Here is a 27,759-nt window from a genome sequence, read left to right as displayed (position 1 = left end):
GAGATTCATCCAGTATTCAAAAGCGCCTATGTGATCACTGTCAACACCAGTCAAAAGTGCTTTTGTACAGAAAATCGTCGACAGGTCTATGTGTAACTTCATGTTTTGCAGCAGGCCAAGGAGGGACAGAAAAGTTTTATACACTCTTTAATTTTATGTACTCTACAGTGAAATTTAGCCACAGAGGGCAGTTCTGTAACAGTATGTCTGATAGTGGTGCAGAAAAAAAGTTCTACTCTATAAGCTACACTTAAAGTTAGGCATGGTTTATAGAATAGCACTTACAGTGGTGGAAATAAGTATTTGATCCCTTGCTGATTTTGTAAGTTTGCCCACTGACAAAGACATGAGCAGCCCATAATTGAAGGGTAGGTTATTGGTAACAGTGAGAGATAGCACATCACAAATTAAATCCGGAAAATCACATTGTGGAAAGTATATGAATTTATTTGCATTCTGCAGAGGGAAATAAGTATTTGATCCCCCACCAACCAGTAAGAGATCTGGCCCCTACAGACCAGGTAGATGCTCCAAATCAACTTGTTACCTGCATGACAGACAGCTGTCGGCAATGGTCACCTGTATGAAAGACACCTGTCCACAGACTCAGTGAATCAGTCAGACTCTAACCTCTACAAAATGGCCAAGAGCAAGGAGCTGTCTAAGGATGTCAGGGACAAGATCATACACCTGCACAAGGCTGGAATGGGCTACAAAACCATCAGTAAGACGCTGGGCGAGAAGGAGACAACTGTTGGTGCCATAGTAAGAAAATGGAAGAAGTACAAAATGACTGTCAATCGACAAAGATCTGGGGCTCCACGCAAAATCTCACCTCGTGGGGTATCCTTGATCATGAGGAAGGTTAGAAATCAGCCTACAACTACAAGGGGGGGAACTTGTCAATGATCTCAAGGCAGCTGGGACCACTGTCACCACGAAAACCATTGGTAACACATTACGACATAACGGATTGCAATCCTACAGTGCCCGCAAGGTCCCCCTGCTCCGGAAGGCACATGTGACGGCCCGTCTGAAGTTTGCCAGTGAACACCTGGATGATGCCGAGAGTGATTGGGAGAAGGTGCTGTGGTCAGATGAGACAAAAATTGAGCTCTTTGGCATGAACTCAACTCGCCGTGTTTGGAGGAAGAGAAATGCTGCCTATGACCCAAAGAACACCGTCCCCACTGTCAAGCATGGAGGTGGAAATGTTATGTTTTGGGGGTGTTTCTCTGCTAAGGGCACAGGACTACTTCACCGCATCAATGGGAGAATGGATGGGGCCATGTACCGTACAATTCTGAGTGACAACCTCCTTCCCTCCGCCAGGGCCTTAAAAATGGGTCGTGGCTGGGTCTTCCAGCACGACAATGACCCAAAACATACAGCCAAGGCAACAAAGGAGTGGCTCAGGAAGAAGCACATTAGGGTCATGGAGTGGCCTAGCCAGTCACCAGACCTTAATCCCATTGAAAACTTATGGAGGGAGCTGAAGCTGCGAGTTGCCAAGCGACAGCCCAGAACTCTTAATGATTTAGAGATGATCTGCAAAGAGGAGTGGACCAAAATTCCTCCTGACATGTGTGCAAACCTCATCATCAACTACAGAAGACGTCTGACCGCTGTGCTTGCCAACAAGGGTTTTGCCACCAAGTATTAGGTCTTGTTTGCCAGAGGGATTAAATACTTATTTCCCTCTGCAGAATGCAAATAAATTCATATACTTTCCACAATGTGATTTTCCGGATTTAATTTGTGATGTGCTATCTCTCACTGTTACCAATAACCTACCCTTCAATTATGGGCTGCTCATGTCTTTGTCAGTGGGCAAACTTACAAAATCAGCAAGGGATCAAATACTTATTTCCACCACTGTATGCCCAGGAATCGCGCCTAACTTTAGGTGCAACCATTTGCCATCAACTGAAATGTGGTGCAAATGTACATGCCTACATTAGGCGCATATCTCCTTTATGCTATAATAACGCATGTTAATTTTAGGAACGCTTCCGTTACGCCCATGACCTTTCCATTTCCACACCTCCTTTTTAAGACCGCACGTAAATTTTAGGCACGGATCCTGCGCCCAAATTTACACATGTAAATGCTAATTGTGCCCTGAAAAGGACAGGTACAAATCAAGGTAAGGTATAAACAAAAAGTAGCACATATGAGTTTATCTTGTTGGGCAGACTGGATGGACCATGCAGGTCTTTTTCTGCCGTCATCTACTATGTTACTATGTATGTAATTAAATCTAATTAGTGCCAATAATTTCTTGTTAAAAAGCCAATTATTAGCGCTAATTAGCTTGTTATTCAATTAAATTGCATATGCAAATTGGGCACATGCCCAAATTTACAGTTGCGGTTTTGGGTGACTTTTATAGAATTAGGGGGTTAGGGACCAGCACTTATGTCAGCCATGGAGCTGTTGTGTTAGCGCCTAAGTGCTGCATATACCCATGTAACTTATAGTATTCTGTAAGTTACAAGCATAAGATAGAGATATGTATAGCGAGATAGAGAGATTTAATTATGACATTGATTTGTCAATATTAATTAAATCTTGTTTGCTTTATCAGGTGATGTTCTGACTTTCCTGGATTCGCACGTTGAATGTAATGTTGGCTGGTTGGAACCACTTCTGGAAAGAGTGCACTTAAATCGAAAGAAAGTGGCATGTCCAGTCATTGAAGTAATTAGTGATAAAGATATGAGGTAAGTTTCTCTCTTCTCATGCCACACTCTTTTTGAAATGCTTTTTGCCAGATTTTTCACTGGCTTGCTCCCCTTCTCTAACTACGGGAAACATCTTTAATAATTATTTAAATCAAACAACTTGTGAAAAAACCCCAAATAGGCACTAGTACAGCAAAAAAAAAAAAAAAAAGTATGTGATTCCATATGGAAAGTCAGGGCAAACAATTTAGGTGTCTGTGCATTAAGAGGGTTATTTTATTTTTTTAAAAACCCACCTAGGTTAATTATGTAGGAAGGCAGGTATTTTGAGCCCATTTCATAACGACACGTAAATTGGCATTTTAAAAAGTGGAACAAGAGCACGGCTTTGATTATTGAACACAGACTTCACTATTTTAGATACACAGGAAGCCAGCAGCACTTCAATACCGGATACCAGCTTTGAAATAAGTGACTTTTGATCTATTATCACAGAGAATACAAGATTATATTAGTAACTTTGAAATATAAATGAACTGTGATTAATAATATCCTGTGAGTTCACTTACAGGATAGGGAGAGATGGATCCGATGGTATGATGGTATAAAGTTGACGTGCTATATGCTGGTACCATGTTGAACGATGGTGTGACACTTCAAATACATTGAGCACTATTCAAAAATTTTATGAAATGAATTAGCATAAGAGTTAACTGGTATAAAAAAATTTGAGTAATAATTTTTAAAAGGATGCCAAACTCAGAATAAGGACATCCGGGTTAGTAAATCACTGACCAGGAACTGTTCTAAAATAAAGCAATAGCCTTCGGGCCTTCAGCTTTCTTATATGCCACCTGCAAAGCCCCAAAACTGTTAAAGCAATGTACATTCGGGGGCAAGAGTATTTTTCTGAACCTGGAGAGCTCACAGTTTTAAAAAAAATCACAAAGGGCAGCAATGAGATTTAAACCAGGGTCCCTGGGATCTCAGACCCCTGCTGTAGGCAGCTATTAAGATACTCCTCCACTCAACATTGACGTTTAATAAGACGTTAATTGTAAAGCAATTGTAGTACCATGAATGTTCATAGTTCCTGAAGCTGTCACAGAGCCCCATTTCTCTTTCCAGCTTCAGACTTGGGGAAGGGAGGGGGACATCAACCACAATGGGATTGAGGTGACTTGCCTTATTTCCTCCAGTGTACAGTTGCTCAATCAGAGCACCGTTCTATGTTCTGGACGTGCCAAGTACCAAGTCTAATTAACAACATCCATCTTTCTGGGCATAAACATCCCTTCCCCTACTGAGATTGGAGTTGGTTGTCTATGTTTTGGCCCCTCCCTAGTTCTGCCCAGACCATGATTCTCTTGCCATATTGTACTTTTAGACGTCCATATCCCGGCTATTTAAAATCAGGATTTGGGTGTCCATGCATTTTACAGACATCCAAAACACAAATAGAGGTTCTAAAATAAGGGCTTTTACAGGCCCTTTTACTAAACCATGATAAAAACTTTAGTCTCCTTTGCTTAACATGAGATTTTACTGTGTGGTAGCTGCATCTTTTAATATGGCACCTACTGGGGTCATTCCCACTCTCTTCTATTGCAGGTGGTGTGTTAGCATTCAGGTTAATGCAGTACCTGCTCTCAATTAATTTGGAAGCACTTAATGCCTCCTTTATAAACATTAAGCAGTTAGGGGTAGATACTATATGGTGCCTAAAAAATCGGCACGGAAATCAATGCTGATTAAGCGTATTCTATAAGTGGCGCCTAGATTTAGGTGCGATATATAGAATACGCTTAGTTGATATCTCAGCGCGTAAAATTACATGCCTCCATTTACACCAGTGAAAACGTGGCATAAATCCAGATGCGTAGATTTAGGCGCAGAGGGCCATATTCTGTAACTATGTGTGTAAATTTTAGAACTTGCATTTCCCCGCCCATAACTATACCCCTTTTTTGTCTGCGCATGTTAGAAGTTAGGAGCACTACGTTACAGAATAAGCTTAGTGAGTTGTGCGCATAAATTCTAATTATTGCCAATTAGTGCTCATTATTGCTTGTTAAAGGCTGTTAGCAATGCTGATTGGCTTGTTAAGCCAATTAAGTTACACGTGTTGTTATAGAATCCGTATGGATTTTAGCGCAGATCTCTAGGTGCACTATATAGAATCCGGGGGTTAGTGTGCAGTAAGCACAGCACATTGACTTCCAGATGCTTTCCAAATGCACTCTCCACTTATGCCATGCCCCTGACACAAAAAAACACAGCAATACAGTTTCCCGAATGCTAACCCCCAAAATACCATTCTTCACTAGTGGTTGCCATACAATAAAATGTGCCTTAAGGCTTCTTTTATGAAGTGGCGCTACCGATTAGCATGCACTGAATGTAAAGAAGCTCAAGGGAATTTAATGGGCTTCTTCTTATTCAGCGCATGTTTAATCAGTAACGCTGCTTCTGAGGTGTGACCAGCAGAAGAAAGGGGGTGTTGATGCCCTTGTATAAGTCGTTGGTGAGGCCCCACCTGGAGTATTGTGTTCAGTTCTGGAGGCCGTATCTTGTTAAGGATGTAAAAAGAATTGAAGCGGTGCAAAGAAAAGCTACGAGAATGGTATGGGATTTGCGTTACAAGACGTATGAGGAGAGACTTGCGGAACTGAACATGTATACTCTGGAGGAAAGGAGAAACAGGGGTGATATGATACAGACGTTCAAATATTTGAAAGGTATTAATCTGCAAACTAACCTTTTCCGGAGATGCGAAGGCAGTAGAACGAGAGGACATGAAATGAGATTGAAGGGGGGCAGACTCAAGAAAAATGTCAGGAAGTATTTTTTCACGGAGAGAGTAGTGGATGCTTGGAATGCCCTCCCGCGGGAATTCAAACATGCGTGGGATAAACATAAAGGAATCCTGCTCAGAAGGAATGGATCCTAAAGAGCTTAGTCGAGATTGGGTGGCAAAGCCGGTGGCGGGAGACGGAGATGGTGCTGGGCAGACTTATACGGTCTGTGCCAGAGCCGGTGGTGGGAGGCGGGACTGGTGGTTTGGAGGCGGGGATAGTGCTGGGCAGACTTATACGATCTGTGCCAGAACCGGTGGTGAGAGGCGGGCTGGTGGTTGGGAGGCGGGGATAGTGCTGGGCAGACTTATACGGTCTGTTCCCTGAAAAGGACAGGTACAAATCAAGGTAAGGTATACACAAAAAGTAGCACATGTGAGTTTATCTTGTTGGGCAGACTGGATGGACCGTGCAGGTCTTTTTCTGCCGTCATCTACTATGTTACTATGTTACTATGCTTCGTAAAAGGAGCCCTAAGTGCTTACTGTGGCTTAGTAAAAGGGTCCTTTAAGTGCCTGTCTAGCAGAGCAAACTAGAGGAAAGCAGCAACACAAATCAAACATGGAATAAAACAGCAAAGTGGGCCGCAGTTGGAACAACACGGCGAAGCCAACCGTTAGAGGAAGCAGATTTTATTAAAGGACCCACACGGCCTGTGTTTCTGCAAATGCGTCAGGGGTCAAAGCTGTACGTCACAGTAGCACAACACTTCCTAAGTGATATCTTCAATAGCAATATTTAAAAGTCATGCCACATACACTAGCTATATGTGCCCACTCCCCCTAACAAACCGCCAGATGCCAAGTACTAGCATATATCCTTCTGTAAAGCAGATGTAAATGTGAGTGTGCATTTTACCCGTTTGCTTGTACGTTTCTTAAACAGTGCAACCTTTGCCCAAGGATTTAATGACTGTAGCCTGAAACTTCAGAAAGGAACAGAAAATCTACAGAAAAATTCTACAGACTGAACCTTGGCCAGTAGTGCTGTGGGACTTAAGATGAAAACTAGGAGAAATTAGGAATAAAGCCTGTTACATTTCATCACAAGATTTCTGTTGCATGATTTTTTTTTCTATGGGCAGTTTAGTTTAGTCTCATATTTGATATACTGCCCTAGTCTTAAAAACATGCATGAGCCCTCCTGCTCTCCCTCCTCCAAGCAAGGGGGTGCACTGAGCAGTTGTGCGGCTGTCGGCTCTGCCAGTCCCCTGCCCCAGAACAGGAAGTTGACATCAGAGGGGGTGGGTGACCTGCAGAGCCGAAAGCCATGCAACTGCTCAATGCACCCCCTTGGAGGAGGGAGCATGGGGGGATTACACGTGCCTGGAGGAGAGGGGTGCTCTGCCCTGGGTGGCAACCAAGTTAGGTACGCCACTGCACCAGCCATAGAGGTGGTGTAAGTATGTGCACCTAATTGTGACAGGGAATAAGTGGGAGCCCTTCCTGTGTCCCACCCATATTCTGCCTGTGTGTGCGTCCCCCTTGCAAATATATGCAATGTACGTTAAGCAGGTATCTGTAGAATAGCACTTAGGTGCCCTGCTAGCACGTATGTGTGTATATGTGAACATACGTGCACAAGTGCTAGTGTTCTAAACATTTATTCACTTACCCCCAGATTCTATATAGGGTGCAACAAGTAGTGCACATTAAATTGGGCGTGCAGCCAGTTTACGCGTGCTACTCAAGTAACGAGCCAACTGGTAATAATTGGCAAATAGCCAATTATCATCACTGATTGGCAATAATTGAAATTTATGTGCACTTCTTTTTAGGCATATTCTAAAAAGAGGCACACATAAATTCTAACGCACATAGCTGAAAAGGGGGCGCAGCCATGGGAGGAATGTGGGCGTGTCAAGGGTGTCAGTCACATTTATGCATGTTGTTATAGAATTTAGGGAAATGCGCATACATTTAGGCGCTGGCATTTACACTAGGTTTTCAGTGGCGTAAATGGCTGCACCTAAATGTACACGCGTTCCCCCAGCCTATGTGTTATTCTATAAACCACGTCTTACTGTTATTCCAAAACGCCTACATTTTGGACGCTATGTACAGAATCTAACCCTTAACTTGTGTAAATGTGTCTAGGTTATAGAAGAGCCCTAGTGACTGCATCTGTTGTATTGTTGTATATACAATAAAATAAATAACTAAATCATAATGACCTAAAACTAAAGATACTCCAAATGCACAGGAAAAGGATCTAGGATCTATGCTCAATGCTCTATCAACACTCTCCAGTCCACCTGTTGCCATTTATAACATCAGTAGCTTTTAAGATAGGAACACCTTTCTGCTGTCAGGCTATGGCCCAGATTAGAGATTGTGCTTTTATTTGGAATAAATCAAAAATTCCTGTTTAGTTTTATTTGATTTTGAACTGAAGAAAATTTTGCTTGTTTTATTTATTTATTTATTTGCTGCATTTGTACCCCACATTTTCCCACCTATTTATAGGCTCACTTTTGTTTTCAGCTTCTAGATCCTTCCTATGTTGCCACTGCCACAAAACGTGTGCCTTCAGACCCCAAGGCCCTGTTACTCCCACCCCTGAACCTCAATCCTCAATTGCTCCTCCCCACTGGTGCCTATTGTAGAACGCATTGACTGACCTCAAGCTGACACCAATGTTTGCCGTACAGTAAAAGAGTGCCAGCACTTGACGCCGCTTCTTTGGGTGCCAGTACTAGCTTTGGGCCAGCATACCAGCAGGGCAGAGCAATTGAGGATCGCTTTTGCCTCTGTTTCATTCTATAAATAGGGTAAGAGAGGTCCCAGGAATGAAGCACAATGGACAGAAGATCCAAAAGAATGATTTTTGTTGGTTTTCATTGTGGAGCACAGACCACATATTTTTTTCTATTATATTTTCTTGTATTTTTTATGATGATTATGATGATTTAATTTTGTTTAAAAGAAATTAAGAAAATGAAAGAAAACAACAAATAAAATGAAAACTAGAAAGAAACCAAAATATTCCTGTGTACATCATTAGCCTTGATCCTCAAGCTTTAAATGCTGTAAAAGCACTTTCCTAGTGAACCTATAAGTCTTAGTATGAGTCACATGACAATAGAAAGCTAGAATGTGCAGGATATACTATAGTGTCTTGGTACTGCTGAGATATAAACACTTTAAGTTTGTGCTTTGACCTTTTTCATTGTATTTAAAGCAACAGTAAGAACCAAACTATCAAATTACCAGTGCCTTGGCTTTAGTGTTTTGTTTTGTTTTTTCTTTTTGGGTGTACTCCTGGGTTTTCTTTTTTTTTTTTTTTTTGTCCCTCAATTTTTAAAATTTTTTTTGTATTTGCATTTCAATTATACATTAGCACTTGCGTTTTTTGAAATCAAGTGTATACTTTCTTGAAGATACCAATCCCATTTTTAAACTACCTTCTTTCCTGAGTTCACTCTAGCTGTCCATATTATATTTATGTTTTCCTAATGTCAGGGTAAACCTGTAGGTCATTCTGATATGGATCAGCCCAGCAAAGCCCCAAGATGTGGGACTGGCCAGCCAAGAGGAGTTTTCAGAACCTTCATGTGCTGACATTTCCTCAAGAATAATTTAACAATCTGAAAAATGTCCATGGGGAGGGTTAGGGTTTGCAAATCTACCCACAAGATTTCAAGCTTATTTTCAGCAGGACACGTTGAGCTCATGATCCATAACAGACAGGGCACTCAAATCTTAATACCAGTGCCACAGTGCACAGCACTTCAGCCTTAGCCACAAGGTCAACCCAGTAATTTTGAATTAGGTAAGTAACTTAGAATAAAACCTTGATGTCATAAATTGTATGCCACATCCAGGGAGCGCAGATCGTTCAACTTTCTTTTTCTCCATGTAGCTACATGACTGTGGACAACTACCAAAGAGGCATTTTTACTTGGCCAATGAACTTTGGATGGAAGCCAATCCCTCTGGAAGTCATTAAAAAAAATAAAATAAAGGAATCTGATCCAATAAGGTAAGAGAAGCTAGACGAAGAGAGATTAGGAATAGGACTTAGCTCATGACTTTCTGAGAAGTTCAAGGCGAGTTACATTCTGGTACAGTATGTATGAAAGATCCAGGTTTTGTAATGGCATTGATTTCATGGGCATAACAAGAAGCAATCATGTATAGTAAATAAGTAAAAGTGATGAGAGCTCCTAAAAAGTATTTCTTCCCTATGGAAGCTTGCTTTATTTAGCTGAGGATTTCTGAAAAGTCACACATATCAGAAAACAAAGTTCCCGTTGATGGTGTCATTATGCCCCCTATATATCATCCTTAAGAAAAAGAGCGCTTAGCACAGTCCATTAATGCTATGCTATGCTGTGCTATTAGAGTCTTATATTCTGTAAAAGCAGGTTCAGAGCAGGTTACATTAAGCACATAGATCAGAAGAAGAAAGAAACACACATAACACAATGTCAAAATATACAGCTCATTGTAACCATGAAAAGTATCAAAGAACCATGTTTTCAATCTCTTTCTAAAAACATTATACGATGAACTTTGACGAATGTACAAAGATAATAAATTCCAAATCTCAACTACAGAATAATAATATGACCCTTGATATACCCTCTTATATTTAATACCCCTTAACTGATGGAAAAGATAAAATCAGTCGTTCATAATTACGGGTTCCAAATTGACCACCCAACAAAATAATCAACCAAAACAGCATAATTTGAATTTAATATGTAGCTCGACTGGCAGCCAATGTAACTCCAATAACAAAGGGTTCACACGATCAAACCTTGATTTTCAATATATCAATCTCGCAGCCGTATTCTGAATCAAACATAATTTCCTCATAAGCTTTGTTGACAGCCCAGTATACAGAGAATTACAATAGTCCAAAGAAGATAGAATCACTGATTGGACTAACACCCTAAAATGTTATTGGTGAAAATATCAACAAACTAGTTGTAATTGTCTTAGTTTAAAAAAAATATTTTAACAACTAAGTTAACCTGTGGCTCAAAGATCAACAAGGAGTCCAAAGTGACACCCAATACTCTTGAGGCAGTATCAATCTTAAAACTAGCACCATCAAACAACCGAATAGACTCTGGGATAATATTCTTTTTCAAACCAAACCACAAAAATTTAGTTTTCTCAGTGGTAAGTTTCAAATGATAATTCACAGACCAACTTCTAATCTGTTCCTTAATTTCTGATACTGTAACCAGGGCCACTGAGAGACAAAGCTGAGCCTGGGGCAAACAACCCTTTGGAGCCGCATCCCCCTCCGGTCCTACGCACACCCCTCCTCCAAGCCTACTTACTTGTCTCCTCTCCTGCTCCACTCTGCTGCACTGCACAGGTCCTTCTTCCTGCTGTGTCCAAACAGGAAGTACACACATATGTTACGATAACTCTGCGGCGCACAGAAGCAGGAGAGCCATGCTAGCACTGGGCCCCCCCTTGGAGGTCGGGTCCTGGGGAATTTGCCCCAGAATTGATCTATATTCAACCGAACAGGAATCAATAAAAATATATCATCAGCATATGAAAAATTTGTTCTCCTGAAAACAGCCTAATCATGTATAATGTGCTCATATAAATATTGTACAATAAGAGAGATATAGGTAAACCTTGCGGAACACCACACAATGGCACCCAAGGTTCAGAATAAACTCCATCTTTCAGCTCCATATATTATCTATGCTTCAAAAAGCCTTCAAACCATCACAACACGGTTCCAGTTACTCCTATCTCTGACAACCTATATAACAAGATGTCATGTTTGACAGTGTCAAAGGTCGCAGATACATCAAATTGTAGAAGCAATATTTGGCCACCCTGACTTAACTGTTCTCTAACACAAGAACCATTTCTACCAGCAAGGTTTTGGTACTAAATAAAACTTCTAAAACCATGCTGAGATGGCAATAAAACATTGAAATCCAAAATAAAATCACCTAGTTGAGAAGCCACCAAAAATTCAATCAGTTTTGTAATGAAAGGAAGTCCTGCGACTGGTCTAAAACTAGCCATTTGTGACAAATCCAAATCTACACCTTTCGGTATTTGAGTAAGTACAATTTCTCCAAAAGAAGAAGAAAACCAACCTCGAATCAAGATTGTATTCACCAAAGACACCAACCAATCAACATTTGAAGAAACATCAGCCAATAAAAAACCCAGGGAAATATCCAAAGGACAATGAATAGTTGAAAGTCTCTTAACAATATGTCCTACCTCAAAGCTTGAAACTACTACTACTAGAAAAGACGACCAATACCTTATCAGCAGGTATACCATCAGAAATAATCATAAACGGACTAGATTCTCTACAATAACTGTAGTCTAATATGTTACTCTTAAAAGACCTGCTAGAAAATTATAAAGCATGATCCCTTGCCATAGGTTGCGTTATTTTAGGAACAGTATTAACAGGACATTTAGTTAAGGTTTTCTGATGTGTTCTCTTTTTCCTTTCCCTTCTTTTCCCTCAACCACCTTCCCCAATGCTGTGAGTTCTCGACACAATTTTCAAGTAATCCTACATGTTTACCAGCAGCCAGTAAATTTTCAAATGCTATTCAGATAGTAACAGGCCAAAAATCCCTCTTACCAGCCTAATACTGTGGGAGCAATTCTGTAACTTGGTGCCTCAAGTTAGGTAAATCACAGAGCAGAGCACAAAGGCCAGTATCTGGTGATTTAAGCCTCAGTTTTATTAAAAGTGGAAACTGTGAATCTGATTATAATGACCACATACCCAACATGCTTTGGCACTTCAGTGCTTGCCTCAGGGGTAGTATTCAACAAATGTAGACAGTAATTCCACCTATGAAGCAGGACGCACTGGGCAGGGCTGGGCGCCGCCACCTCCCTCCTCCAACTGCAGGTAGGGGGGTGGGGAATTGCCTCTAGACCACCAGGTTGGGGGGAGGATTTACCCGCGGCCTACTGGGCCACCAGGGACATTGGTAGGATGCTGGGGGGTTAGGAGGCCTGGAGACCTCCAGCCCCATGTCACTGGGGGGGAGGGGGGGCGTTGGGTCGGGTTTCCTGCGGAGGGCTGCTGCATTGGGGGGAATGGGGAATGTAAACAAACTTTATTAAAAATAACATCTAGAGTCATATGGTTTGTGCCTAAGTCATATGGTTTGTGCTGTTTTTTTTCTAACCTATGAGAGAAAACATTTGGTTTCCTGAGCATTCATTATTACTGGTGCACACATTCATCAGATAATATAGTAAGGATCACTAAGTAGCCCCTGACACAGCCCTGCTGGGCGAAATATGGCCTGTGTCGGGCAATATACTCTAGATGATATTTTTAATAAAGTTTGTTTACATTCTCCACTGATCTGCTTCATTGTTTTCCATCTTGAAGTTTGCGGATCGTTTGCCTTGCTGTTTTCTTGAGGGGAATGGGGCCAGCTAGCATGCAAATGCATGCTGCACAGGGCTTTCCATTCCTCCCCAATGGTCTGCAAACTCTAACGCCAGCTCCGAGCTGGCATAGGGTTTGCCGCAGCCAGCGATCCAATCTTTGGTGCGCTGGTCACTGATCATTGGGGATGAATAGGTTTAGCCCTGTTTTGCTTGTGTTTGCATGCTAGTTGCGTTCAGAGCCTGCAATTGTTTCACACGCTCGGGAGCTCTGATCATGGGGCGGTAGCAAACGCAGGCGCTAGTATGGCCCTAACAGCCTCTAGCACCTGCGTTTGCATCTGATCATCGGCCATCAGATAGTTATTTTTTGTCCATAGAGACAGACATTTTTGACCCCCTATATATAATTTCTTTCCAACATCTGTTATGTTGGCTATTTATGTGTTTCTGAAATTTTGCAAAGTTGAGCCCTTTATCACTTATAGCTAGTCGTGTATTAAATTTCTGAATGTGTTATGACTGATAGTTATTGTGAATTTCCAAGTGTCCAAATGTCTAAATATTTAAATTAGAAATTAATTATTCCTTTCCTTTCCTAGGTGTCCAGTAATGGCGGGTGGATTATTTTCAATTGACAGAAAGTATTTTTATGAACTGGGAACATATGATCCTGGACTGGATGTATGGGGTGGTGAAAATATGGAACTTTCCTTCAAGGTACTCAAAATATTATACATATGGATTCCACAGTATTTTCAGTAATCCTTGGTAGGACAAATTTCAAAGTCATTACCAAAGAGGATATTCTGAACATTGTACCCTTTAAATTATTATCGCTCTGATTAGGCTGAAAAAGGATCAATTGCACTCTACATTTGACCATGAAAATAACATGCAGTGCTGGATTTTGCATGTTTATTTCCATGAACCACTTGTACATTGACTAATCAAGCTTAAAGGTCATAAGATTAAATGGGCATTAAATTCCTGCATATTTTAACTGGTAGGACAAATGTGAGGGTGTATACAGAACACTGCCCCTCACCTTTAAGGAGGATTCCTCAGATAGCCTGAGCCACCTTAAGGTCGCTAGTCCCATCCTCGGAGGAAGTGAGCCGGGAGGGGTGGAGGCAGAACCAGGAAGTATAAAAGGCATTGTCAGACTGAAGTTAAAGAGGCCCAGGGAACGAAGAATCAAAGGCCCAGCATACGCCATTACAACTCACGTTTAATGATTGTGACCTGGCTGAGGTAAGCAATTATTGTTTCCTGTCTGAGACTTGCAAGCCTTGCTTTGAGGTCTGGCTGGATGAGACCCTAGAACTCAGAGTAGAACTGAGAAGGATTTACAAGCTGTGTTTGGGGCATGGCAGCCCCACCAGCCACAGACTCTGTTTTGGGCCTGCCAGCCAGAGGCCTGCTTAAGACTGCTTCTTGAACTACAGAGGCATTTTACCTTGTATCCCTGGCCTTGTGATGTAACAGGCCTCAGGATTCAATGAAATAAGCACTTGTTTTCATTTATATCCCTTGTCCGGCAGTGTTATTTCACAGGCCCACCCTCAGTCCTCGCTTGGGGTGTCACGTTGTGGCAGCGGTGGGATTTTTGGAGTTTATCCTGGCCAAGGAAACCGGATCTGTGACCTTCGGTGCTCTGGTCCTATCAATGGTGCTACGGCATGACATCAGGCAAAAAGGGTTAACCCTTTCCTAGTTAGGGGGGGGGGGTACATATAGTTAGTGCGGGACATGCAGGTTTTATTTTTGTTTTCTTCATTCAGTTCACGTTCCTGGGCAAGGCAGCTATAGCAAGACATGAAGAGACTACTCCAGGCCCTAGTGGAGGGCCAGCAACAGCTGCAGCAAATAGTACAGAGGCAGTGGGTACACCAGCAAGTGTCCCTCAGATCTCTGGAAGCCCATCTGGCTGGATTATTATCTCAGGTGATGAACCCTGATAAAGCAAGCACTCAACTGGGTAGGGTTGAGCTGAGGGGCATGGTTTATGAGGGGGTATACAGAACACTGCCCCTCACCCAAAAAAAGGATCCCTCAGATAGCCTGAGCCCCCATAAGGTTGCTAGTCCCATAGCAAGGAAGTGTAAAAGGCAGGACCAGACTGATGTTAAAGAGGCCCAGGGAAGGAAGAATCAAAGCCCAACATATGTCAGTACAACTCCCGTTTAATGATTGTGACCTGGCTGAGGTAAACCACTTTTGTTTCTTTTTGAGACTTACAAGCCTTGCTCTGAGGTCTGTCTGGAGCCAGACTCTAGAACTTGGAGAAGAACTGAGAAGGTCTTACAGGCTGTGTTTGGGGCATGGCAACCCCACCAGACACAGACTATGTTCTGGGCTTCCAGCCAGAGGCCTGCTTAAGACTGCGCTTCTTGAACTACAGAGGCATTTTACCTTGTGTTCCTGGTCCTGTGATGTGGCCTCAGGATTCAATGAAATAAGTACTTGTTTTCATTTATATCCCTTGTCCGGCTGTGTTATTTCACAGACCCACCCTCAACCCTCGCTTGGGGTGTCACAGGTAGTCTGAACTCACAAACTCACAAATAGGTAGTTTTACCTTTTTAAAAGAAAATATATCATAGAAAAATAATTTTTATGTGGACATTGTTTTGTTTATCATCATACAAAGTAAAATTGGATATTATGAGTTCCTGTATAATACAGCATTAATATATTTCTGTAATATACAGTGGGGGAAATAAGTATTTGATCCCTTGCTGATTTTGTAAGTTTGCCCACTGACAAAGACATGAGCAGCCCATAATTGAAGGGTAGGTTATTGGTAACAGTGAGAGATAGCACATCACAAATTAAATCCGGAAAATCACATTGTGGAAAGTATATGAATTTATTTGCATTCTGCAGAGGGAAATAAGTATTTGATCCCCCACCAACCAGTAAGAGATCTGGCCCCTACAGACCAGGTAGATGCTCCAAATCAACTCGTTACCTGCATGACAGACAGCTGTCGGCAATGGTCACCTGTATGAAAGACACCTGTCCACAGACTCAGTGAATCAGTCAGACTCTAACCTCTACAAAATGGCCAAGAGCAAGGAGCTGTCTAAGGATGTCAGGGACAAGATCATACACCTGCACAAGGCTGGAATGGGCTACAAAACCATCAGTAAGACGCTGGGCGAGAAGGAGACAACTGTTGGTGCCATAGTAAGAAAATGGAAGAAGTACAAAATGACTGTCAATCGACAAAGATCTGGGGCTCCACGCAAAATCTCACCTCGTGGGGTATCCTTGATCATGAGGAAGGTTAGAAATCAGCCTACAACTACAAGGGGGGAACTTGTCAATGATCTCAAGGCAGCTGGGACCACTGTCACCACGAAAACCATTGGTAACACATTACGACATAACGGATTGCAATCCTGCAGTGCCCGCAAGGTCCCCCTGCTCCGGAAGGCACATGTGACGGCCCGTCTGAAGTTTGCCAGTGAACACCTGGATGATGCCGAGAGTGATTGGGAGAAGGTGCTGTGGTCAGATGAGACAAAAATTGAGCTCTTTGGCATGAACTCAACTCGCCGTGTTTGGAGGAAGAGAAATGCTGCCTATGACCCAAAGAACACCGTCCCCACTGTCAAGCATGGAGGTGGAAATGTTATGTTTTGGGGGTGTTTCTCTGATAAGGGCACAGGACTACTTCACCGCATCAATGGGAGAATGGATGGGGCCATGTACCGTACAATTCTGAGTGACAACCTCCTTCCCTCCGCCAGGGCCTTAAAAATGGGTCGTGGCTGGGTCTTCCAGCACGACAATGACCCAAAACATACAGCCAAGGCAACAAAGGAGTGGCTCAGGAAGAAGCACATTAGGGTCATGGAGTGGCCTAGCCAGTCACCAGACCTTAATCCCATTGAAAACTTATGGAGGGAGCTGAAGCTGCGAGTTGCCAAGCGACAGCCCAGAACTCTTAATGATTTAGAGATGATCTGCAAAGAGGAGTGGACCAAAATTCCTCCTGACATGTGTTGGAATGTATTGTATTTTACATGCATTGCCTGTCAGAAATCTTTTCTCTGTGATTACTCTGTGACCTCTGATGTAAATTACTTAGAGAGGTCACACCCATGCAACTTCCTGTGGGGGTTAGGCACAGCATATGGAGCTCATGATCTCTCCTAAGCTGAGAGAATCCATGGTGTGAGCATCCATTACCATCTAAGCACATGAAAGAGCTGATAATCCAAATGTATAGTATTATGTATATATAAGCCTGTCTGATTATAATCTAACTACAAACTGTGAGTAAACAGATGTTTTGTTACTTCAACTTTAAAGTGACTCAGCAGTGAATTATTCTGGGGTGAATGAGAGAGAGATGAAGAAAGAAATTAACATTTCTAAAGCTGAAGCTGTGTGTACTAAAATCTGCTAATTATTTACTACAAATAATCCAACAAAAGGGTTATGGGCCCAGGAATTGAAAAAAGAAGAGAAATATTACCAGGCAGTAAAAAAGCCACATTTTTCTCTTAAGTTTTAAAAGAAAGATTCAGTCTGTCTCTCTCTCCCCCCCCCCCCCCCCCCCCCCACACACACAGAAGACAGAAGGCTAAGAAAATGGCTGAGGGAGGAAATTCACCATTTTTCTACTCTCTCAAGGTGCCTAAATTAACTGAATTTAATTATCAGCAGTGGGAATTAAGATTCATATGTCTCCTTCAAGCAAAAGGATTAATTATATGCTTAGACCAAGACAGAACAGCTGAAAATATGGCTGAATGGGACAATGCAAACTATTATGTGAAGTGCATGTTTTTGGAAGCTCTCTCAGAGAAACAAGCCATATTGCTGGAAGAAAAAGATACAGCAAGGGACATTTTATATAAACTGAGAACTATGTATGCAACTACATATGCAAAACAGCAACCAATTTGGTTGGCAGAGTTGAATGAAACCAAATTAAGGGATAAAAGTAAATGTAATGATCACATTATGCATCTTATGTCTTCATTTCAAAAGTTAGAACTTTCTGGAATTCCCATGTGTGATGCATTGAAAAGAGCATTTCTTTTTACCTCACTATCAAAGAAGTTTGATGTTTTTAGGTCTGTAAATGAAGCCATTGAAGGGCAATCTTTTGAACAGGCAGCATCAAAACTAAGGCAGGAATGCATAATAAATGATTCTGAGGAGATGTGTTCTCAAAGCAAGTCAGAGAGAAATGAAACAAATTTCTTGGCAAAGAACAGAGGAAGGCGGAGCTATGGGAAAAACTCCACCCAAGGGCAAGCTGATTTGCTATTCATGTGGAAAGGAGGGACATGTATCTAAATGGTGTAAGGAAACACAAAACACTCCCTCTAGCTCACCTAAGCCAATGGAACTAAAGAATTTTCCAAGCAGAAAATGTATGAAAGACAATGATAAACACAAGGGCTTTCTAATGGCAGAAAAATCTTTGACTATGGTAAATAATAATTCAAATGAAAGTACTTGGATTTTGGATTCAGGGAGCACATGCCATTTAACCAATTGTAAGGATTTCTTTCAGGAAATGAGTCCAGAAGAAGGTATTCTTAATACTGCAAACGCAGGGACTGCTCAGATCCAAGCAAAAGGCATTGGATTCTTAAAATGCAAAGTGTCTAATGAAGTTAAAGAAATTCCTGTAAGTGATGTGTTGTATATTCCCCAAGCAGTTTGCAATATGCTTAGTGTATCTACATTAGATAAGAAGGGATTTGTGATTCATTTTGAAAACAGTAAGTGCACAATCTCTAAAAATGATGAAGTGTATGCTGAAGCTTTTATGCATAATGATGTTTATAAACTGAGCATTTCAGGTGAAGCCTCACATATGGCGCAAGTAAGGAAGAATGATGGTAAATGTAGTCTGGAAATCTGGCACCGCCGCCTGGGACATCGTGATTTAAGGTGATCCAGGATCTTTACAGTAAGCAACTAGCCACTGGCATTCAGATAAGTGCAGATGCTGGTAAAATGGAGAAATGCATAGACTGTGTTACTCAAAAAGGTGTGAGACCCTCATTTCCTGCATACACAGGAAATAGGAGTAATAAAGTACTGGACTTAATACACAGTGACTTATGTGGACCGTTTAATATCCCATCATTGGGAAATAACAGATTTGTGCTAATATTCTTGGATGATTTCTCTAGATACTGTGTGGCCTATTTGCTGAAAGAAAAAAGTCAAGTCACAGACATGCTGAAGAAATACGTAGCCATGGTGAGCAATAAATTTGAAAGAAAACCAAAGGTTCTTCAGACCGACAATGGTGGTGAGTTCACTTCACAAAGCATGCGCACATTTCTAGAACAAGAAGGCATTCAGCATATCACAACAGTAGCTTATACACCAGAGCAAAATTCTGTTGCAGAGAGAAAATTTAGGTCACTTGTGGAAATGACCAGATGTATGCTGTCAGATAGCAATCTCCCTAAAAGACTATGGGGGGAAGCCATTCTCACAGCAGTGTACCTACAAAACAGAATGCCAACTAAAGGCGCTGAGTGCACACCACATGAGACATGGCATGGTAGGAAGCCAAACCTGTCACACATAAGAACATTTGGAAGTACAGCATATGCTCATGTACCAAAGCAAAGAAGGCATAAGCTGGATTCCACAACAGAAAGGGGCATTTTAGTTGGCTATGCTCCAGGACACAAAGGATATAGAATTTTGAATCTGAAAACTGGCATTGTTGGCATAAGACATGTTACATATTTTGATGAAAACAAAAGGGTTGATAAAGGCTGGATTATCCCAGATGAGCCTTATCATCCAGAATATGAAACTAGAACCATAATAGACATGCCAGTGTATATAAATGCCATACCAAGGCAGATGTCTGAAAGCAACTCATCTGTATCTAACGAGGAACAGGCAGAGGAAGCAGACACAGAAAGGATCATTGAAGAAGACAGTACAGTTGGAGAAGGGGAATCAATTGGAGAAGGACTCTCAGATTTAGAGGATGCGGAAAGGTCGGACCAACCTGTTGTCAGACGCTCATCCAGGGAAAACAAAGGTGTTCCACCCCCAAGACTGTCTTACCTAACAAAGTCAGCAGAAGCTCAAGAGCCCTTAACATGGGATGAGATTGAGAAAATGCCAGCAGAAGAAGCTGCTGAATGGCGTAAAGCTGCACAAGAAGAAATTGATGCATTGGATAAAAATAATACTTGGATTCTTACAAAATTACCTCCTGGCAAGAAAGCTATAGGATGCAAATGGGTATTCAAGTTAAAAAGGAATGCACAAGGAAAAGTGGAAAGGTATAAAGCCAGATTAGTCGCAAAGGGATATCTTCAAAAATATGGAGAAGATTTTGATGAAGTGTTTGCACCTGTAGTGAAACACACGACAATTAGAACACTTCTGAGCATTGCAGTCTCAAAAGGCATGCAAGTCAACCACATTGATGTGAAAACAGCATTTCTTCATGGAGATATAACTTGTACATGGAACAGCCAACAGGTTTCATAAATACAAAACAAAGACAGCTAGTGTGTAAATTAAACAAAGGTCTTTATGGATTAAAGCAAAGTGCAAAATGTTGGAATGACAAATTGCATGAAATATTGACAAATTTAGGATTTAAGCAAGGTGAAGCAGATAAATGCTTGTACACTAGGTGCAGAAATGGACAATATGCATACATTTTAGCTTTTGTTGATGATCTGCTCATTGCAAGCGAAAGTGAGCAAGAGTACAAGGACATTGTAAAATATTTAAACCAGAATGTTGAGATAAAAGAACTTGGTAATGTGTCATACTATCTTGGTATAGAAATTGAGAAACAAAATGATGGTTCTTATCTTCTAAGCCAGAAGCAGAAAATAAATGAGCTTATTGAAAGTTTAGGTATGCAAGATGCCCAAGTTGTAAGCACTCCCATGATCACTGATTTTCTGAAGGATGAAACAGTAAGAGAACCTTTACCAGATAACATCCAATATAGATCAGCCATAGGTAAGCTTTTATATCTAACTACCACATACAGGGCTGATATAGCAAATGCAGTAGGAATTTTGAGCAGAAGGGTCAGCTCACCTACCAAATCAGATTGGACTGCAGTTAAAAGGATGGTAAGGTATTTAAAAGGTACCATTGATTGTAAATTAAAGATTTCAGCCAATAGTAATCCAAAACTAATATGTTACTGTGATTCAGATTGGGCAGGGGATCATTCTGATTATAAATCCACAAGTGGATATGTGTTTATGTATGGAAATGTACAAATTTCATGGGCCAGTCATAAACAAAGTATTGTGAGTCTGTCTTCTACAGAAGCTGAATATGTGGCCGTATCGGAAGCGTGCAGAGAACTGATGTGGATTGAAAAACTTTTGCTGGATTTTGGAATAGCTGAACAGAGACCAATCCAGATAATGGAAGATAATCAGAGCTGCATCCGACTGTCACAGAATGACAAGGTTCAGTCACGCACCAAGCACATCGCAACGAAATACCACAACGTGCGAGAGTTGGCAAAAGAAGGGGTCATCAGGCTAGACTATTGTCACACCAGTAAGATGACAGCTGACATCATGACCAAACCGTTACCCAGAGAACGTTTTGAGAATCTGCGTATAAAGCTTGGACTTTGTATGAATTAATAATTGCATGACAGTTATGCATGAGAAGGGGTTTGTTGGAATGTATTGTATTTTACATGCATTGCCTGTCAGAAATCTTTTCTCTGTGATTACTCTGTGACCTCTGATGTAAATTGCTTAGAGAGGTCACACCCATGCAACTTCCTGTGGGGGTTAGGCACAGCATATGGAGCTCATGATCTCTCCTAAGCTGAGAGAATCCATGGTGTGAGCATCCATTACCATCTAAGCACATGAAAGAGCTGATAATCCAAATGTATAGTATTATGTATATATAAGCCTGTCTGATTATAATCTAACTACAAACTGTGAGTAAACAGATGTTTTGTTACTTCAACTTTAAAGTGACTCAGCAGTGAATTATTCTGGGGTGAATGAGAGAGAGATGAAGAAAGAAATTAACATTTCTAAAGCTGAAGCTGTGTGTACTAAAATCTGCTAATTATTTACTACAAATAATCCAACAACATGTGTGCAAACCTCATCATCAACTACAGAAGACGTCTGACCGCTGTGCTTGCCAACAAGGGTTTTGCCACCAAGTATTAGGTCTTGTTTGCCAGAGGGATTAAATACTTATTTCCCTCTGCAGAATGCAAATAAATTCATATACTTTCCACAATGTGATTTTCCGGATTTAATTTGTGATGTGCTATCTCTCACTGTTACCAATAACCTACCCTTCAATTATGGGCTGCTCATGTCTTTGTCAGTGGGCAAACTTACAAAATCAGCAAGGGATCAAATACTTATTTCCCCCACTGTATGACATACACCCACTAGTGGAATTTAATATAGAATGCAAATCTCTGGTGTATAATGATAGACAAAGCTGATTATGATAAATTACAGTCTGAGTTTTAGATGATCCTAGGTTAGCAAAAATTAATTGTTAAACTAATTTCATTTAATTCATAATAAGAGGTCTTTGTTCTAAACTGCACTCAACCAGCCTAATACAAGATCTCAAGAAGATGGAGGCATCCTTCTGTCATATTTATCAGGGCGTGGGAGCCTGGATGCCTGAACTGTCGGTAGTTTTTCAAGGATGATAAAGGAGTAGCACGGTCCAGTCTTGTTTTTCTTGAAAGGGGAGGAGGGGTTAACTTCTGGGGCTCAAAGACCTGATGTTGTCTTCAAGGAGTGCTAAGGAGAATGCCTAGAGGCACAATCTTGTTTTCAGGGATTTGGGAAAGGTGAATGGAGGCCACCTTGATTATCATGTATTAACTCAGCCATCCTAATATGGAATGAGACAGAAGTTGTAGTTAACTTTCCTGCAATGAGTAGTTTGTGAAACTTTTCAGATATTAATACTAGATAGAAATCATACACACCTCTCTACTTAATACTAGATAGGAAATCCAATATTAATACCTAAAGAGCCAATTATATTCTGAACTAATTTGTATTATTGTTGTGTACTTCAGTAGTGAAACTAATCCAGGTGCAAATTGCATGGTGTAGAAGTTTTAGTATGTAAGTGCTAAATTACACACACTTCATTGATAATGCACTTTAATAATTATTATATAAACCCCTAAGTATCTGTTTCCACTCTTTTTAAAGTCTATTATGCATTTCTTTATAAGCCACATGGCTCTAACAATACAATGTGCTGGACCTGAATTTAGGATTTTCCATTATGAAATTCTCATTTTATTGTTTTTCTTGATGAGGTTTGGATGTGCGGAGGAGAAATTGAAATCATCCCCTGCTCTAGAGTTGGCCACATCTTCAGAAATGATAACCCATACAGCTTTCCCAAAGACCGCATTCAAACAGTAGAGAGGAACTTGGTCCGTGTTGCGGAGGTCTGGTTGGATGAATATAAAGACATTTTTTATGGTCATGGTACCCACCTGTTGATGCGAAGCTCTGATGTTGGAGACCTAACTCAACAAAAAGAACTCCGAAAGTCTTTAAATTGTAAGACTTTCAAGTGGTATTTGCAGAATGTTTTCCCAGACCTTCATGCTCCCACAGTAAGAGCTAATGGGGTGGTAAGTTTTATTTATTTATTTATTTATTTATTTATTTATTTATTTACTTGAATTTGTCTATATAGAGTTACAGCTATTCATATCTCTCTTACTTCCTCATTCTTTTTCTCTGTGTCACAAAACGCCTAGCCACTCACCTAGGGCTAACCCTGTGGCCATTTAGAGGGTCTATCCCCAGCACATCTCAGGTCTGCCTGCATCTGGGCATGTGCTCCACACTAGCACCCTGCTCCCACTGACTGGGTCCCAACTGCCTCTGGTCGAGTCTCCCACTCTCAAGTTATCCCTGGTGATTTCTAGGTTACTGGGGCCACATACCCAGTGCTCCTGCAGTTCCTAGAAAGCATTCACAGACCCAACACACAAACCACCAGGATTCTTAGTCAGTCCAGACAAGCAGAGTCAATAAACTAAAAAAAAGTGTATTGTCATAAAATATATTAAACAGTGAACTATAAAAAACAGATGGAAATTACCAGGCAAATAACAGGTACTGAATAAGGATCAATTATAAAACTATCTAAATATTTTATCACTACCTGGATAGTGCCTGGGAAGTACAGAAAATATAACTGCTCACAGAGTCTCAGTAAAGAGGTCCTTCTCTCTCTACTTCCAAACTGAGACTGGAGAAAAATCCAATATTTCCAGACTGAATTTGAGCTCCTGGACCAATCAGAGCCCAGAACAATATTTTTTAAAAGTAGCTGGCCACATCACTGCAGGTTACTTCCTCTTTGTGTTAAACCAGAGAAGGAGCAATCATTTCTCTGTAACACCTTAAAACATAAAACATGCACCATCTGCTGGCCCAACTAGAGAAACACACTTCAAGAAATAATACAGTTTACAGGCTTACAAACCCACTATTTTATCACACTGTGTCATTAAGACACTAAGGTACAACAGTGCCACCGATGTAATCAGTACTTATGGGGTAGATTTTCCAAGGGTTGACTTGCTAACTTTGAGAGTAGCTGGTTAAACCTCTGATGTTACAAATTTACCTCCTCTGAGCAGCTAAATTTAGCTACCTAAATTCAGTGGCCCACTAAATTTAGTCATTCAAAAATAAGTGGTTCCAGGAGCCATGCCCAGGGCGAGATCGTGACTTAACCAACTAGTGTTATTTGACTGGCAAGATGTAGGGAATTTTCAGTTGTAAACTGCAGAAGTTATGCTTAACATCTGTAAATAAATATTAGTCATCAATCTTAAGTGTATCTGGCCCATTTCAGAATTTACATCATAAGGTTTAATTTTCTATGTGACAGATTCCTCCTAAGATCATCAGCTAAAATTTAGTTAGCAATGTTAATCACATTCTCAATGTTTACAATCTAAATGTAGACTTCTGAAATGTGGCCGATGAGATTAAGGCTATTCAGATTGAGAACTGCCATGTGGCCCACCTAAACTTAACTATGGAATTTCAGTGCTAGCTGGCTAAATCATGAATGTGCTCTAGGAAGACTTTAAAGGGGAATTCCGTAACCTAGATGCACATATTTTCATGAGTGTTACATTCATAAATGTTTACAATACTAGCATTTGCATGCTTATATGAGCACTTACCCGTGTTCGTGCTAGCCTGATGTTTAAGTGCTCTTTTGGAAATATGCAATGGGAGTATGCAGGGGGGGGGCAGAGTAAGGGAAGGGGGCTTTCACACACGTAACTTACAGAATACTGTAAGTTATTCGCATCCCTGCTTCATTTAGCTATGCGCACTTCCAACAGCTGTATGGCTGGCATTAGTGTGAGTACCTAACTTTTAGGCGATTGAAAACCTGGGGACCTTTATAGAATAGGCTTCTACTGTGAAAGCACTCAGTTATAGAAATTCCCCCTTAAAGGCTTCCATTTTTCAACAATTACATTTCTCCCCTAGTGAATTCAGAGGGCTAAATTCAGGCATTTGACAAGGAAAGATTTTTTTAACACCACTAGAACTTTTCTCCCACTCTGTGTCTATAGAAAAAATGTGCAATGAATTAGGCCTGGCAGTGGGCAGGGAATGTAAGATTTTAGAAAGATAAACTTTCGATGTAGAATTAAAGACTGGTTGAAGTAGGTCAGATGAATAAGTGATGCAAACTAAATTGCACCAAAGTGAAAGCAAGCAGAAGCATCCAAGAGGAGATACGGAAAGTAAGTTCTGAAGGAAGCCACTGGTTTTTTTTTTGCATTATAAAGTCATGGGGGAAACCACTGTTTGCCGTGGGACTGGTAGCATGGAATGTTGCTACTATTTGGGTTTCTTCCAGGTACTTGTGACCTGGATTGGCCACTTTTGGAAACAGGATACCGGACTAGGTGGACCATTGGTCTGACCCAGTATGGCTATTTGTATCTTCTTATTGTTATGGAATTTTTCAATGACTCTGTAATAGTTTAACACATCCATAATGTTTTTGATTTTGAATCAGAACTTGAGAGATTCGTAGAGCTTTCTGAAATAGTTTTCACAGATATGCACGTTAAAAGTTACACCATCTTCCAGTGTTCTAATTCTAATCAATCACCACTAGAGGGTGCTATAAATCTATTTTTTAACTTGTTAAAATCTTCAAAGTAAAAGAATCCAGGTGCATAGTATTTTCTTTTGCTAGTCTGGAAGCATGATAATAAAATGAGGAGCCCCTAATACCAGACTCCCCCCTCCCCACACACACGCTTCAGTATGTATGTATCAAATATGAATTACATAAAGATTTTCAATTTCTGTTCTTCTTTACTCTCCACTTTTTATATTTTTCCTTCACATGGTTATTCCTTGGGCTTCTTTTAGTTCCTCTGAAAGTTCTCAGAGAAGATACTACTACTTTTCATAAACTGAGCGGAAGAGGGCAGTATAAAACAGTGTTTGACATCTCAGGAATGTTCTAATATACCCAAACTACTGTTAGCTGGATACAGTTTAAAACATTTGAATATCTCTACATGTTACAGCACTGAAACCTTAATAATGATTGCAGTGGATAAGAATGTCAGTTTTGAGAACCTGTTTCTGGACATGAAAAAAAATGTGTATTAGTGGTGCCATAAGCCCTGCTTCTGGAAAGGAGTGCTCTTATTCTGTACATTTCTTATCCACTTTTAGCATTCATCTTTCTAATAAGTGATATGCAGTGCTTTTTTGTGCCGGTACGTGCCAGTACGGCATACCGGCACCTTTTTTGTGAGGTCCAACTCACCTGCCCGCTCCCTTCTGTTCGTGCACCCATGCTCCCTGCTTTGAAATCTTTAATTTACCCGCAGTCGCGGCAAACTGGCAGTAAAAACAGCAGGCAGGCTCACCTCCTCATCTCTTCCCTTCCCTCTAGCGCGTCCCTCCTTCCTCTGATATAATTTCCTTTCCACAAGCCTGGCTGCCAGTGCCTGCCTGCCTGCTGCTTTTACTGCCAGTTCGCCACGACTTCGGGTAAACTAAAGATTTCAAGGCAGGGAGCACGGCTGCACAAACAGAAAGTCGGGGAGCTGAGGGCGGGGGGACAGCAAGCGTTTGAACGAATAGCTGGACATGGAGATGGAGGAGAGGGGAGGACAGGGGAGAAGAGAATCGCTGGACATGGATGGCAGGGGAGGACAGGGGGAAGAGGAGAATCACTGGACATGGATGGCAGGGGAGGGCAGGGGAGAGAGGAGAATCGCTGGACATGGGAGGGGAGGGAAGGGGAGAGAAGAGACATGCTGGACATGGATGGAGGGGAGGGAAGACAGGAAGGAGATGCATATGGATGAGAGGGGAGGGCAGGGGAGAGAGGAGAAATGCTGGAAATGGATGGAGAGGAGAGCAGGAGATAGAGGAGAATTGCTGGACATGGAGGATGGAGGAGTTTGTGGGGAGAGAGGAGAAATGCTGGACTTGGATGGAGGAGAGGGGGGGAGAATTATTGCTTTATATGGATACAGGGGAGGGAAGAGAGAGGAGACGTGCTGGACATGGATGGAGGGGAAGAGAGAGGAGAAGTGCTGGACATGGATGGAGGGGAGGAAAGAAAAAAGAAGAAGATGCACATAGATGGAGATGAGGGAAAGGAAAGAGAGGAGAAAAACTGCACATGGATGGAGAAAATAGGCAAAAGCTGGATCCACGTTATATCTCCTCCAGTCAATTCCACGGAGGAGGACCCAGCTTTTACTTATGGACGTAGGGCAAGAAATGAAGAAGAAAGGAAGAAAGTAAAGAAACAAATGGAAAGGAAGTCCTGGAAATGGAGTTAAGAGAA

The 27,759-nt window shown here is 41.3% G+C and overlaps 1 protein-coding gene across 1 annotated transcript in view; it reads left to right on the top strand.

The window, feature by feature from the left end:
- The window catches only part of GALNT5 (polypeptide N-acetylgalactosaminyltransferase 5), a 120,810-nt gene that overhangs the window by 62,812 nt on the left and 30,239 nt on the right, over positions 1-27,759 (top strand). The window contains exons 4-7 of the mRNA XM_030210090.1: positions 2,588-2,723; positions 9,401-9,520; positions 13,494-13,611; positions 23,204-23,527. Of these exons, the coding sequence (XP_030065950.1) occupies positions 2,588-2,723; positions 9,401-9,520; positions 13,494-13,611; positions 23,204-23,527 (698 nt within the window). The remainder of the gene's footprint in view (positions 1-2,587; positions 2,724-9,400; positions 9,521-13,493; positions 13,612-23,203; positions 23,528-27,759) is intronic.

This window comes from Microcaecilia unicolor, chromosome 7 (genome assembly GCF_901765095.1).
Source record: "Microcaecilia unicolor chromosome 7, aMicUni1.1, whole genome shotgun sequence".
Lineage (NCBI taxonomy): Eukaryota > Metazoa > Chordata > Amphibia > Gymnophiona > Siphonopidae > Microcaecilia > Microcaecilia unicolor.
The sequence above is the reverse complement of the archived record's forward strand: the minus strand, read 5'-3'. Positions and strand labels throughout refer to the sequence as shown.